Source organism: Emydura macquarii, unplaced genomic scaffold (genome assembly GCF_026122565.2).
Source record: "Emydura macquarii macquarii isolate MOO-44397 ecotype Brisbane River unplaced genomic scaffold, CSIRO-AGI_Emac_v2 contig_1253, whole genome shotgun sequence".
Classification (NCBI taxonomy): Eukaryota; Metazoa; Chordata; order Testudines; family Chelidae; genus Emydura; species Emydura macquarii.
Genome location: NW_027131390.1, coordinates 20,473,545 through 20,487,761, shown reverse-complemented (window position 1 = coordinate 20,487,761; position 14,217 = coordinate 20,473,545). Strand labels below are relative to the sequence as shown.

Below are 14,217 nucleotides of genomic sequence, written 5' to 3'. Positions count from 1 at the left end.
GGTATCAAGCTAGGAACATTTCATCCCCAAAAAGTTTAAGATATTCAGAAACTTGCAAGTAACTGAGTCTTTGGACAGAAATGCTTAGGTACCCTCAAGCATGTTTCACTGTGGCTTATTAATGCTACCACAGTAGTGTTAAGTCAAAACCCATGTCCAAATATCAATTTGGGGGTACTGGGAGAAGATGATGTGTGTACAGCACCAAGTTTACTTTAAGGGTCTACAAGCAAAAGATTCCTGTTTGGCAGAATATGGCCACTAGTACTATTGAGAAAGGGGAAAGATTTCAACTGGAATGAAGACCTTCCGTACTCATTTTGAATTCCAGAAGCAAAACACAGCTTCTAAATGACGGGATAAGAAACACCGATTTGTATGTCAGTCCTATTTGCTGAGTGGTTTTATGCTCATGATTAGTGAAGCTTGTTTCTACTTGTGCAATTAAATTTAGAACGCCACAGTGGAATTTTTAGAAGTCACATGGAAAACAAGTTCACCTTATTTCACAGTAGGAGCAAGGAGACCATCAACACAGAGCTGAGACCAGCAGCTACAGGTTGCCTTTGAACAAGCTGCATTGGTCCTAACTGACAGAATAAGCTTTGTATGGGTGTTAACCAAGCAGAGGAAAACATAGCACCAGTTCAGAAGGCTACATTTCCCCATCTTATTGATTTAGCATGTCAGCTATTTGCCATATTCAAAAAACAGTGACTATCTCAACCATTTCCTGTGTAAGATACAGATTTGGAGTCTGAGTGGAGTTTGTTAGTATTTCATTTCATCTTTGGTTCATTAGTCTCTGATTTTGAGATGAAGGCATTTGATCATTTGTCACATATTTTCACGTTATGGCAGAGAGTACAGGCATTTTAGAATATATCTTACAGAGATGAAGAAAAGGGAGGGACTTTTTCCTACGAGGGTTATGAAAGATCCTAAGCTGATCCTCTATTTGGACATGGGGGTGTGCAAATTTGATGCACTATTTCTGATGGAACTTGCTTGAGGATGTACTTGACATAACAGCTGAAGTGCCAAAGGTTTTAAGTGCCAAGCCTTAAGAGATAGTGAGGTAGAAGGCATTACACTCCTTCTCTATTTCAGCATTAATTCCTTTCTACACTTACTGCAGGTCTGTACTGTAGACACTTGCACCACAGCAACTGGTACTATATCAAGTGATAACCCAGAGAGTTGCCATGATGACTTTCAAAGACGCCTCACTTCAAGAATTATGGACTGAAACACAGAACTCCCAGTTTTCTATGTTTTTGAGCCACACATTGAAAAGTTAAAGTAACATGTTTTTAGAGAGTTTTAAAATATTGAATATCCAAAACTAACAGTACATTGTAAGACATAATGGACCATATGACAGCATGCTTCAGCTTAAAATGAAGCTTCTTAGGCATTATGGAAACTTACAAAAAAATTCAGGTTTTTCATGCTACAGATGCCATCGTAACACCAATAAAGATAATATTGCTCCCTGTTCATCTTAAGAGGTTGCTGATGGCATTAACAGCAGGATAAACCCAGAGTGCTGAACTGTGGTCTTAACAATAAGAATGTTTACAGTTCACAATCAGCCTCCAGGAGCATGTCTGCATGATCCTCAAATCTGTGTCACCTCCAAGACATTCATATTTGCAGGACTGCAGTACAATTTCTGCCATTTTCCAGTTTTAATGGGATGGCAGTCCTTTAAAGTATCATTTGTGGAGCCATCTGAAAGGCCAATACTTTCTCTAACAAAGCAAAGCAGATCAAGTTAGCCTTCTTCCTGTTCATGTATTGAGCCAGATTTCTAGGAATGTAATTATTTATAAGTATTCACTGAGTAGTTTATATGAAAAGTTTCACCCTATTTGCAAACTGCTCATTTTAACTTTTGATTTGTTGTGAGAGAGTGTGGTCATTTAACTGAAACAATAAAACATTCTGCCCCCTCACTGGATGACAGTTATCCTACAAACAGACCCATTTCACGGTTTTTGCTGAATGTGTTACTCAATTGCCTTTGGTATTTTACCTGGCCTACAAAGTTCATCAAGTGGGTCATGTGTCCTTCAGAAGGAAGCAAAGCTACTTGATTAAGTTATGTTCAATTACAAGGTTGATACCAAAAATCTAATTATTTACACATCATAGCTTCAGAAACTATGAAAGACTCCTAAAGTGCAGAAATCTATTCATTCCCCCTCCTCACTCAATCCATTTTGAAACAGAGTTACATAATACTGCCCCACCCAACCTCAAACTTGCTTTTCCATTAGTGCAGGGGTGCCCAACCTATGCCCTGCATACACAGCCCACCAGAGCATTTCATAAGGCCCACAGCCTACTTCAAATATACTAACCAATTCATTAGCATTTTGTCTTTATGTTTACATAATTTTAGTTTGCCCAAGTGTAAATAGACATTACTGTACATAGTTTGTGTCTAGAAAAAGACATGAAACAAGCTGAATTATAAAACCCCCAATAAATACAGGTTATTTCAAATCTTACTAAAATATGCAGAATCTGTTTGGCCAACACAAGGTTGTGCTTAGGTTTATGTGGCCCTCCTACGTAATAAAATAGGGTGCCACTGCCTTAGTGGAAATCCATTCACACATGCTGTAGTCAAAGCAGCTCTTTGAATGAGAAACACCAGCATTTATGCATGGTTTTTAATTTTACAAGTACTACAACACACATTTATAAACTGCAGCACGTGTGAAGTGAGTCCTTAAACTGCTGGCTGGCAAACAGTGAGCTTAGTGCATTTTTTCTTCAAGTGAGCACCTGTCTGCACAGCCAGTGATCCTTACGGTCTTTCAATAGGCAACTTACTGATGCCAACTGAACAGTTTTAGGAGTCCAAACTGTGCCGAATTCATCTCAGTATAAAGTCAGTCCAGACTGCTTTTCTCATCTATTTTCTTGAAAAACCTGGACTAAGCCTTATTGGAGTACAGCAACATGGACGAGGGAGTTAAGAACTATTAAATATAAGTGGTGTTATAACAGAAAAGTCACCAAAACTGGTTAAAAAAATTCAGAAATTTAAAAAAAAAAAAAAAAAAAAAAGCCCACAGATGACTTTGTAATGCCAAATAGTAAATGTCTGTACTAGTGCAAGATAGTCCAGTAGGATAAGCTAACTTCTCCTCCACAAATAAGAGTATCTAGCATGCAGAAAAGACTATATCAAGACTCTCCCCTCCCCCCACTCACATTGAATATATTAAGGGACACAAATCAAGAAAAAATTTTTACACTTAAAGTTTTTGCAAAAGCTAAAGATTGCAATAAAGTTGAATGTTCATTAACCTGATCTTGATTACTGAAATATACCTGGTATTTTATCAATTGGTATAATTTGTTTACTGTATTAATTTAGGGTAATTCTTGAAGGATCTATTTTATAGTTAAATTGAAGTGACCATATTTTTCCATGTCAAAATTATTGATTTGGCATTTTGAAAGCATCACTGTATTAACACGGGCTCCATGATAAAATTAAGACTGGGATAATAAATTTTTATCTCCACAAATTACCATATTCCCCATCCATCCTTTGGATTAACACTCAATCAGGACAGTGTCTTAAATTGTGTTTTCATGAGAAGTGCTCACCAGCAGCTCGGTTTCAGCAAACTGAGCTTAACAAGGACTGTGCTAACTGGTTTATCAGATACAGTTTATCCATTTCTTTCATAGACAAGTCATAAAACGCATCTGGCTATTATACACAGGTTGAACAGTAAAAAAAGGTTAAGAGCCCATTGATCTGCTCTTTCCTGAGCCTCTAAGTAGAGAAAGCATCCTGAATACAGATTAAGTTTTGCTTGAGTTGAAAGGACAATTGCAGGAACTTTCCCGAAGTCCATTGAAGCTTGATTAGTTTCACTGTAGCTTCTTGAAGTGTCTATGTTTCTCTGAAATACCACTTTGTAACAATCAATTTAAATTAAAAAAAAAAAAAAAACACCATCCCAGTACGAGATACAAGGATAGTAAAATAAAGGAGTTTTCTTGTGGTGGAAGTACAACAGTCAAAAGGGTGTACAAAAAGACTGCAGACTTAATATCAATGACTTCTGTACCCAGCATATACGCTACAACAGGTAGAAAAAAAAATCTGTCAAGATTTAGTAGAGAAAAAGGGAAAGATGGAAGCTGCAAGAGTTCACAAGTAAATATTTTTTGTTTTCCAGCCAGCTCCATATGGACCTAAACATACATATTTGTTATTGCATGTATTTATATTACCCTATTTCAAAAGGGCCAGACTCAAATTGCTCCAATTGCCATACAATTGATCTAAATTATGCTATAGTTTTGCTGGTCTACATGGGGAAATTGGCAAGCCCTAAAATCAGACAATAGAATTAAAGGGTCCAATTCATCTTTGGTGTAAAAGAAAAGTTACATTATGGATGAATGTGGCCTAGCTTTTCATGCACTATTAAATTATGCCACATGAAACCATACAGTTTATTTAAAAATACTATGACTGATCAGATTAAATCAATGCTGGATTTTTCCTATATTGAGTCATTTCCTCAAGTTAACTAGACCTTCCTATCCAGAGGAAAAAGGTCAGTGATTCACAGTAGTTAAGCAAGAGGGAGGACAGGAGAGAGGTTAGGCTGTGATTTTCAGAGTCAGACAAGAGACATGTCTCACAGCTTCCGGGAATAATCTCATTTGTATTTGGAACAGAGTTAAGGGCTTTCGTTGCAGTATGCATGGGATCTCAACTAAAATATTCTGAATTGTTGCTTACTAAGGGGCTGCATCATTTACTAAAATTTATAGTCCAGTCTGTATTCTGTGGGAGTCACATTAGATCACATTGCTACAGTTAAACCCAGGTCTGTTAGAACACGGTCCCTCTCTTTTGCCAGTTATGCCAGTTTGGATGCCTTGTTTGTCTTCTTCCACCCTCTCCAACAGTCTTTATGCTTTCTTTCCTACAACTCTTCACTAATCTACGCAGCTACTAACCTCTCCATTCAAATGCCTCCTTTTTAAGCTACCCAACTAATAATGGCTAGTGGAAGAGGTAACTGGATCCTGCCAGACACTCCCATCCCCAGTGTATACATTCATTCTGTCCCTTTCCCACACCCTTCAGACACTTGTCCTTTTAGGAAGCAAGTGCCTCAGGACAGTGACTGTTTTCTTACTGATTTGTATGGCAATTAGCACAACATTGGGTGCTGGTGTAATTTAAAGAAGTCTGCAAATACATGCAGGAGCCATCCCATTGTCCTCAAAAGATCCAGCCTGGTATTTAGGCAGCATGCACCATCAAGTTTAAAAAAAAATATATCCAAACCAGGATGGCCATGAAGATTATTACCCACAAATTTGTGAGTGTGAGAGGTACATGAAGATAGACTAAAGCATCCTATGGCTGTGCAGTAAGCCAACAAGTGTTAGATCTTGCCACAAGATGTTACAGCTACATAGGCAAAAAAAAAAAAAAAAAAAAAAAAAGTGCAAAACCTAGAAACCTTGCTTAATTTCAGTTATTAAAAAACTAAGGAAAAGTTGCAGCTGATCCTCCTCCTCTCTAGAGCTATGGTTTTATCACCAAGCCTGCCAATGACCTATTTTCTACAAATATTTGGCAGTGGTGTTGGAAGCTATATTAAGCATTACAGCAAAAAAGAGTCAGCATTTGCTATGGTAGTCAAAAGGGTGGGTTTATACACCCAGACCTTTCAGCAATACCACAGCTGAAGTCAGTCTTCAATAAGGTATAAGCCACAAAAGCACTTCTGTGGCTTAATTCACAATAAAAACCCACAAGCATCAGACAAACTTCAGGTTGCTTTAGACGTACAAGAGCCCTGTAAAACACAAGTCACTAATATGGCATTTAGTGGCTCTAATACACAGATCTGTTGCAGTTCTAACAAATGCCTTAGGAAAAACAAGCCATTAACTGGCTCTGCACTAGCACCCTTCATTTAAACCACTAAATTGGCAAGAATGATTCCAGGGTGTTTTTTGCTAACACTGCTACAGAGGCCCACCGAAGAGTTTGACACACCCCATTAAAAGCAAGCATGCGAATGGGACACTTCTTGGAGGTGGGGAGAGAGCCTGAGGTGACATACCGAGCATGCCTACACAGCAAAATGTGGCTGGCCTGTGCCAGTCAACTCTGGCTCATGGAGCTTTGGCTGCGGGGCTGTTTCACTGCTGTGTAGACTTCTGGGCTGGAGCTAGAGCCCATGCTCTAGAACCTTGCAAGGGGGACGAGCCTGATGGAGCCCGGGCTCCAGCCTGAGCCCAGAAATCTACACAGCAGTGAAAAAGCCTCACAGCCTGAGCCCCACAAGCCCAAGTCAGCTGGCACAGACCTGCCGCAGGTGTCTAGTTGCTATGTAGACATACCCAGAGTTGAGAGAATCTTGGCGTTCTTCTCCAAGCAGGCCTCATGGTCACCTTCAGGATGATGATTAAACTCAGAATAGCAGCTTTATTGTGCAAAAAAAATCAGGGAGGCCCTTTTGCTGCACAGAAGGGAAAAAAAATAAAATAAAAAAAAAAATAATCAGCCAAATAAGGCTGTTTGAGTTGTACCAAGTCAGGAAAGGGTCCAGGAGATGACGTCATTCAGAGGAAGCCTTTAGTCACCAGTTTCCTTCAGAAACTGGAGTGGGGCCAGACAGCACCTCTCAGACATCAAATCTCTCGTGAAGAATATCAGTCAGTTGGGAGCAGAGATGCTTAGATCCCAGCTGCTCACTATGAAAAAGCAGCTTTAAAAATAAAGTCACAAGATGTTAATAAGGAGTCCTTCACATTAGAAAATTTTGGCTAACTAGCTGTGCTTCCTGCTAATTGCACAGGGCTAAGTGAGCTATGTAGAGCTGTGCAGCAAGATTTTGCTTCACACCAAACATTACACATGAGACATCTGAAACAGAGAGCTTCCTCTTGAGGCAGCTGTGCCATTTCCTGTAAAAAGGAGTCCATATTAAGACATCTTGCATCTTAAACAGGGATTTCTTTTTTTTTTTTTTTTTTTTTTTTTAAAAACAAACAGACTGTTCTTTACCTTCAGAGAGGATTAAATCAAACACATATGAAGAGGCAACAGAGTCAGCATGACAGAGAAAGCATTTTAACCTCTACTGCTCCAGGGAAGGAATTGCCTGCAATTCAGTTGGTGGGGGAGGGAATGGGGGGGGGGGGGGAAGAGAACCACAACTCACATGGCCCTGGTATTTGAGGGAGGTGCTGGATTAGCAATCCTGAAGAATTAAGCATTCTGTTTCACCACAGAACTATGGTCTGAGTAGCAGCTGTGAAAGCACAGCCACACTGTCTTTTTAAGTATGCTTCAAAATTGATCTAGCCATGAATCATATTCTTAGAGACCTAGAATAGTCTCTGTAGTAGCTAAAGCCCAGAAGTGAGAAAAAAATTCAGGCTCTGGTCATTCAATTTTTTACCACTTCTGTGGAGGCAAAGGAAACAAGTTACAATGGTTATTTGCAAGGTGGACCCTCATCCAACATGTGAGCAAAGGCCACAAATCTATTTAAAAAAGCATATATCAAGAAATTAGTGATGATCCTTAAGTCTGAAATTCTGTTTTAGAGTTGAGATTCTCCACATGATGGAGCTGGCCAGATTATTACTATCCACAATGGTTCTCCTTTAAGAAGGGAGAGTAGGACAAAATGCTGTTAGATGTGCAACAAAATGTAACATTTTTCATTGGTTTGGTCATTTGGGGGATTAGATTTGCCCAAAAAAATGTCAATTTGTTTATTTTCAGACTTATGGAGGGTTAGAAGAAACCTCATAGAACCAGAGGTGTACCCAGAACTGATTTTTGGGCACAGCCTGTGGTTGACAGGTGGGAACAAGCCATGTGTCACAAGCGAAAGAGAGGCAGATAAAAAACGCAGGATGAATTGCTTAAAATCTGATTGGGTGGGCCTGCTTTCAAAGTGGGTGGGCCATGGCCCACCTGTAGCTATGACACTGCTTAGAACATCAGTTCTCCCTCCTCTCCTAACCTCCCCCAAACCCCAAAGAGGGACATAGGACTTGGATGGGTTAAAAGATTATTTTTCAAAAAAAGTCATCTGATAGGTACTGGGCTATCCTACCATTAAAGGCATTGATAAGTAGTCCCTCTTTTGTTAGTCTCAGTCTGGCTGAATGACTGAATTCCTGCTCCTATAACCTGACAGCTAGACTGACCTTTCTAAATCAAAGCTGAGACACTCAGGCAAAGGCTGAGGATTTAGGGGACACTTGCCCTGCCACTGTCTTGTGTGGACAGATTCATCAGAATCTTGTAAAATACCATTGAGGGTTTTTTAAATGTGTAGTCTATTATTTCAATACCCATCAACAGGATTTTGAAACCCCTGTGTAATATTAATTCCTTAAATGCCAGAGGCAAGAAAAATCCTAGTTAATACTATTTTATCCCTAGATATAACTGCGCATTATGTATGAGAAGCAACATACAACCCCCAATATTCCTGCAGCACCCAGAAACCATGGAACAATAGTTAAAGTGATTAACATTTTCTATTGCTGATTTGCAAAATAATCAGCCCTTTTGTCATTTGAACATTTACTTACATTTGTCATGTAGCTTCCATTTTGCCCATAAGTATTAAAGGGTTTTTGGTAATTAAGTTTCATTAATTGAGACATTTTAGGCAAGGAGTATTTGCTTTTATCCCCATTTAAAAATTATTCTAAAAAAAATCAAGACAAGCTGCTTAATACACCACTATTTCCAGATAGTGTTTGCCATTTTGCTAGCAGAGAGCCAATTGGACAGGAAAGGAGACGCCAGAAAACAGCTAATGTCTGCCACAGGAGTTTATTACTGTACCAAAACAAGATCAATTATCCAGGATGATATACCTGGATATGTTGTTTTAAATGTAGCCAATCAGAACCTACAATTTGAAGTACAAAAATGAGCAGTATTTGAAATTCCCAGATGTATCAAGCAATTCAATAGGTTTCCCTGAAAAGGAAGTTCTTTGGAGGCTCTCAGTGCAGCCTTTTCATTTTACACCCCATCAGATAGACTTCAGAGAAGAGAAACAATAGCTTGCAACTTGAGTTTGCATAAGAAGCTAGTCAGTCAGGCAGTCATGCCAGATCAGCGCTTAGATAGCACTTTTCAAAGTTAGACAAGATTCCCAAGTCTCATAATGAGGCTCAAAATAGAAACACTTCGTTTTGTATTAGTTAAGACAGAAGACAAGATATTTGGGATGCCTTGACTGTTCACTGGCAACACATCAGGATTTGAACTTAGGTCTCCATAGGTGCAGAGAATTTGTCTATTATAATTCACTATGCATTTTATATGCTGCCTCTCCTTCAACCCGTCACAAGTCTCAGAATAAATAAATTCTGGGACTATATAAAATAGTCAGCACACGTATAACACTACATGCAGTTACTGTATCATTAAGACATGAACAGATTGTCTCAGACCATGAAAATTTAGTGATTCAAAGAATGTTAGAGAAACTTGGCCTGTATTGTTTGGAAAGGAGGCAACGAGAGAAAACAAGGTTTATACAATAGCCAAGAGAATAGCAAGGGAAGAAGCCACAAAGATGGTTAAGAGCGACAGAGTCAAGGGCCACCAGTTTAAACCAAGAAGAGGAACACAGGTCTTTATAAAAGGACTTTAAGTAGCAGTTTTGCTGCTAATCCCACTGGATTAGTAGAAATATAGAATAGCAAACCAAAGGCCACAAAGTGAATTGGTCTTCAGAAAAAAAAAAAAAGCTTAATCTGGCAAATTAGTAGAGTGGTGAAACTGTATTCCCCCCTTTCCTTCGGTATTAAACACTTCCATGTTTCTCCAGGAAGGTTCTCTTTGTGTGGACATTTTGGGTTCACGGGCACGAAAGGGCTAATGCTGTAGACTCCATCTACCAGCCAGCAACATTTAAGTGCTGCTAACGCAAAAAGCAGATGAGCACTAGCGCAGGCCCTGTTTATAATAGGAGTGTCCCTGGTCTACAAAAGCCACCTTTCTGTGAAAGGCCAGTTCTGACCAACTCTATTTCCTTATGGTGGGAATGATCTTTAAGAGAGATTAAGAACTGAGTTGTTTAAGACAGAAGCGATGAGCAACAAGTTTCAAGTGGCCCAACTGTCTTTACAGAGTAACACAATCAGACATCCAAAGGTAACTGAATATTTCACATGGGACTAAGGCTTATGTGTTTGTCACACTGGACCTAGTAATACACAAAGTATCAGGGCAGATTATTTTTTTCCATTTACAAGTCAAGGTCAATGACAGTAAATCTTTCTTATATCACTATTCAGTAGAAATGCAATTAAAAAAAAAAAAAAAAATCTATGAAGCAAAGCTTACCCCACAGGTAAGCTAAATTTTCATAATACAGTTAAAAAGTTATTACATGAGATTTTGGACTAACTTCCACAGTGACAATTCACTCACCTCAATTAGAATCTAGAACAGAGTTTAGTGTTCAGCTCTACCAAGCATGAAATGGTTAGCGTGAAAGACAGGAGCATTAGCCAGACACAAATGAGATTAAATCCCAATCTTGGCCAATAAGGAAGCCTCTAACAAGAAAAGGGGAAGAGAGACTTCAGTGCTATGGGGATGACTTTGGAAAGTCTTTAAACAGTCAACTATCTCCTTCCAACAAAGAGTGTACAGCCCACTCCTTCATGTAATCCTTAACTGCTTACACTGTATATATTACGCAGACCTTTCAGAACAAGAGACAATGGCGAGCCAGAGCGAAACAACCAGTCAGCAGCAACACCCATCTATAATGGTTCTCTAACTTCATTCTGCAGTGAAGCCAGATGCCGTTTTCCCCAAGGAAGCGTCTGCTAGGATCAGCAAACACTTTCACAATGGAATTTCTATATATCCTGTAGAGCCCCGCATAGCAAATCTTCTTGGGACCAGCCCTTGGGAGTCTGCTATTTCCATCCCTTGATCACAAGTATGTGACTGACAAAAAGAGAGCCCATGTACTTCTGAAAGGTCACAGGTAGCACTGGTTCAAGGGTTAATAGAATGGAGCGTTACTTCCTATTAATGGTGTACCAAAGTTTAGTGCCACTTAGCCAATTCTAAAAAGAGTGATGGAATTTCTATCTAGGTCTGTTAAACTTTAGCCTGGCCAGGAGACACTAAAAAACTGCAACCGTTTTTGATGCTTAGACCAAATAGAGACCACATCAGCACATTTCCGGAGAGCCTGAGGAGATTCTATCAATCTTATCACCCAACACTTTAACTACAAACATTTTTTCCTGCCCAGCCAGAAGTGTTCCCTGGAACATTTCCTCCAGCTGGCTCCTCCACAATGGATTTATTTTTGTGATGGGGCTCACAGTATAGCTATGTCTACATACTCAGGAGGTTTCACCCATATTTGACCTTGATTAGAAGGAAGAAAGTAGCTTGTATTTTACTCTTTGAATTTCAGCCATTTTGTTCACAAAATTTAAGAATGACTACTTTCACCTAGAGAAATGGTTACATAGTTTTGCCTACATTTCCTGTGAGTCACAGCTCAGTATTTGAACTATAATTTCTTTGAAGTGCAGGCTAAAGCGTCATTTTATTTAGGGCTGCAATTATGATGGACAGCCCAGAAAACAAGGGGGAAGTTGGTTACTTGCTACCACTTCATTCCAATGAGCCCACGGTTCTGCACTTTGGTAGTTACACACGTGTTTAAACTAAATCCACTTTGGATGCTGTAGCTGCAACACATAGCAGATATCAAGCACTACACTGAAGTGCTTGGATTTTCATATCTGCATCTATTTGGACTGCTCTGAAAATAGAATCAAGCTCCTGGGCAAAGCCAGGAAAGCAACAGATTGAACACATGAACTCAGTCTAGGGCATGTCTGGATTCTGAAATTGCAACAGGCACTTCATTACAACATGGCACATAAATCTGGATGCAGCTTGTTTGCAGGGAAACTATACCCAGCAATAACTCCTCCAGTATGATAAAGTACTTCAAATCATATCTTCAAAAGTTCAGAGTACTTTCGTTAGATACAGCTACTTGCACGTTTTTTGGTCTACAAACTACATTAAAACACACACAACAGAACAAATCTTTCCCTGCAAGGAAGTCTTTAGACTCCCAGGTTTGACACTTCCATTTTCCATCATTGGAAAATAAGTAGCAGGTCCGAGTCCAAGCAAAAGAAGTTAAAATGGAAAGCTCATCCTCCTTATTCACCATTAAACTCTTGTTGCAAAAAGAAAGTCAAGTATGGACTTGACAAAACTTTCTCAAGTACTGGCTTCTCCCTAGCCAAGAAATACTTTTGAATCAAGTTGAGACAAGACTCCCTAGCAACTCAGTCAAACAGAGACTTTAATTATGAGTTATAAAGACACCAACCCCTATGTTCTTTATGGCTTAGATGAGATGTAGTCTCATAACTCCCAATATGACTACATCCTATACTCATTTTTAATGCTCTAGACTTTGATTTTAAAGAAGCCAGGAATCTTATTAGTGTACTTCCTGAATACAAATTTACTGAACTATGGAAAGCTTTGTAAACTTGTGTAAATCGAACAAGGGCCCTGTCAATGGCAGAGACAGGCAGAAAGAAGAGTCCAATTCAAAAAGAGAAGACATTGTAAAAAGAATGAATAGTTGTGGGTAGTTTCAGGATGAGAATTGCACAACTGCACAATTAGTCAGCCACGTCCACCAAGGGCAGCCAGAAAAACTTAAGCAAGTCTCACTAGTGCTGCTGATTTCCACCACCACACACCCCTGCTCATTGACAGTCATCTCACAGTTAGCAGCTCACCCAATGGAAACTGGGCCACGCAGCCCATCTCTTCTGAAGATTCACTTCACTCCTCCTTCATTTACATTGCAGAAACTCTTCCCCCCGCCACCCTTTCTGGGAAGGCTGACGAGCATCATAGGAAGGGGGGGGAGGGGAATGGGGTAATGTACTTAATGCTTTTATCCAATCTTGTTCTCACCGAGTTTGGAGGGGGGGAGAGGGAGGGTAGCAAATGAACCCGACACGCGGAGGAACTACTACTCTACCGCACGTATTCCAGCCACCATGGCTGCCCTGCCCACGTTTTAGCTCGTGTCCACGCCTCACAGGAGCCCCTCCCGCCGCTGATGATCATTCACTGACTGGAGAGAGGACGAGCAGACTCTCAGCCCGGCCCGGCCGGGTCGGTCCGCGCTGAGTAGCTAGCCAAGGGCGCTCCTCCCTTCACCGAGCCATAAGAGTTGGGGGCCACAGCAGCTCCCTAGCCGGCGGATGCAGACAATGCATCAGGCCCAGGGTGGGACCAAGACCCCCCCCCCAGAAGTTGCGCCGAGGAGGGAGCGTGCTGGGGTCTGTAACCGGGGCAGCCCCGCTCGAACCCGACTCCGTACGGCAGGCGCCGCCGACCAGCGGGGGCGAAATCCCCGCAGCAGCGAGAGGGGAAACGCCGCGTTGAGCCCTGCCCGAGAGACGCAGGGGAGCGGGGCAGAGCCGAGGCCCCCCAGCCCGGTCCCAGGCGCCCGCCAGAGGCCGGCGGGCAGGTCTGGGGCGGGGAAGGTTTGCCCAGGGAGCGGCCCGCAGGGGGGAGACGCTGCCTCCTTCCGCCGGCCGCCTAGGGCAGCTGCGAGCCCCCCCTCCCCGGCCCTGCGGAGCGGGGCGAGCCCCGGAGGGAGGCTGGGGGGCACCCACCGTCTTCGGCATCTTCCCGGCGGCGGCGGGCTAGGCTGGGCTGGGCACGGTGCTCTCGGCTCCTCGGCGGGCTCGTCGCGCTTCCTGCTAACGGGACTGAGCTGCCTCTCCCGCGACGCAAACCCCACCCCGCAGTAGAGCCGCGGCCCCGCCGCCCGCCTTTATCCTGGGCTGGAGCTGCGGAGCCCCCGCCCCTGGCTGCCTCCCCCGGCTGGCGCTGCCTGCCTGCCTGCCTGCGCCCCGCTGTCGGGCCGGGGAAAGACAGGCAGCCGGCGCCCGCCCCGCCCCGCCCCGAGCGCAGGGCCCTAGGGAACGCGGGGCCCGACACCCCGCGAGCCGTGTGTGCCCCTGACCCCACATCCCCACCCACTCGGCCCCTTGCCCCTCCCCGCTCCCCTCGGCCGCCGCCTGCACCCCGAATCCCTCCCTGAAGAGCCGCCTCAGGCCCGTCTCCTCGCCGCCCAACGCCCCCGTATC

General features: G+C 42.3%; 1 protein-coding gene across 1 annotated transcript in view; it reads right to left on the bottom strand.

Moving 5' to 3' along the window:
• MSN (moesin) overlaps positions 1-13,892 on the bottom strand; it is a 70,836-nt gene extending 56,944 nt beyond the window's left edge. The window contains exon 1 of the mRNA XM_067548304.1: positions 13,741-13,892. Coding sequence (XP_067404405.1) covers positions 13,741-13,752 — 12 coding nt within the window. The 5' untranslated portion in view covers positions 13,753-13,892. The remainder of the gene's footprint in view (positions 1-13,740) is intronic.
• Positions 13,893-14,217: the final 325 nt, after the last annotated feature.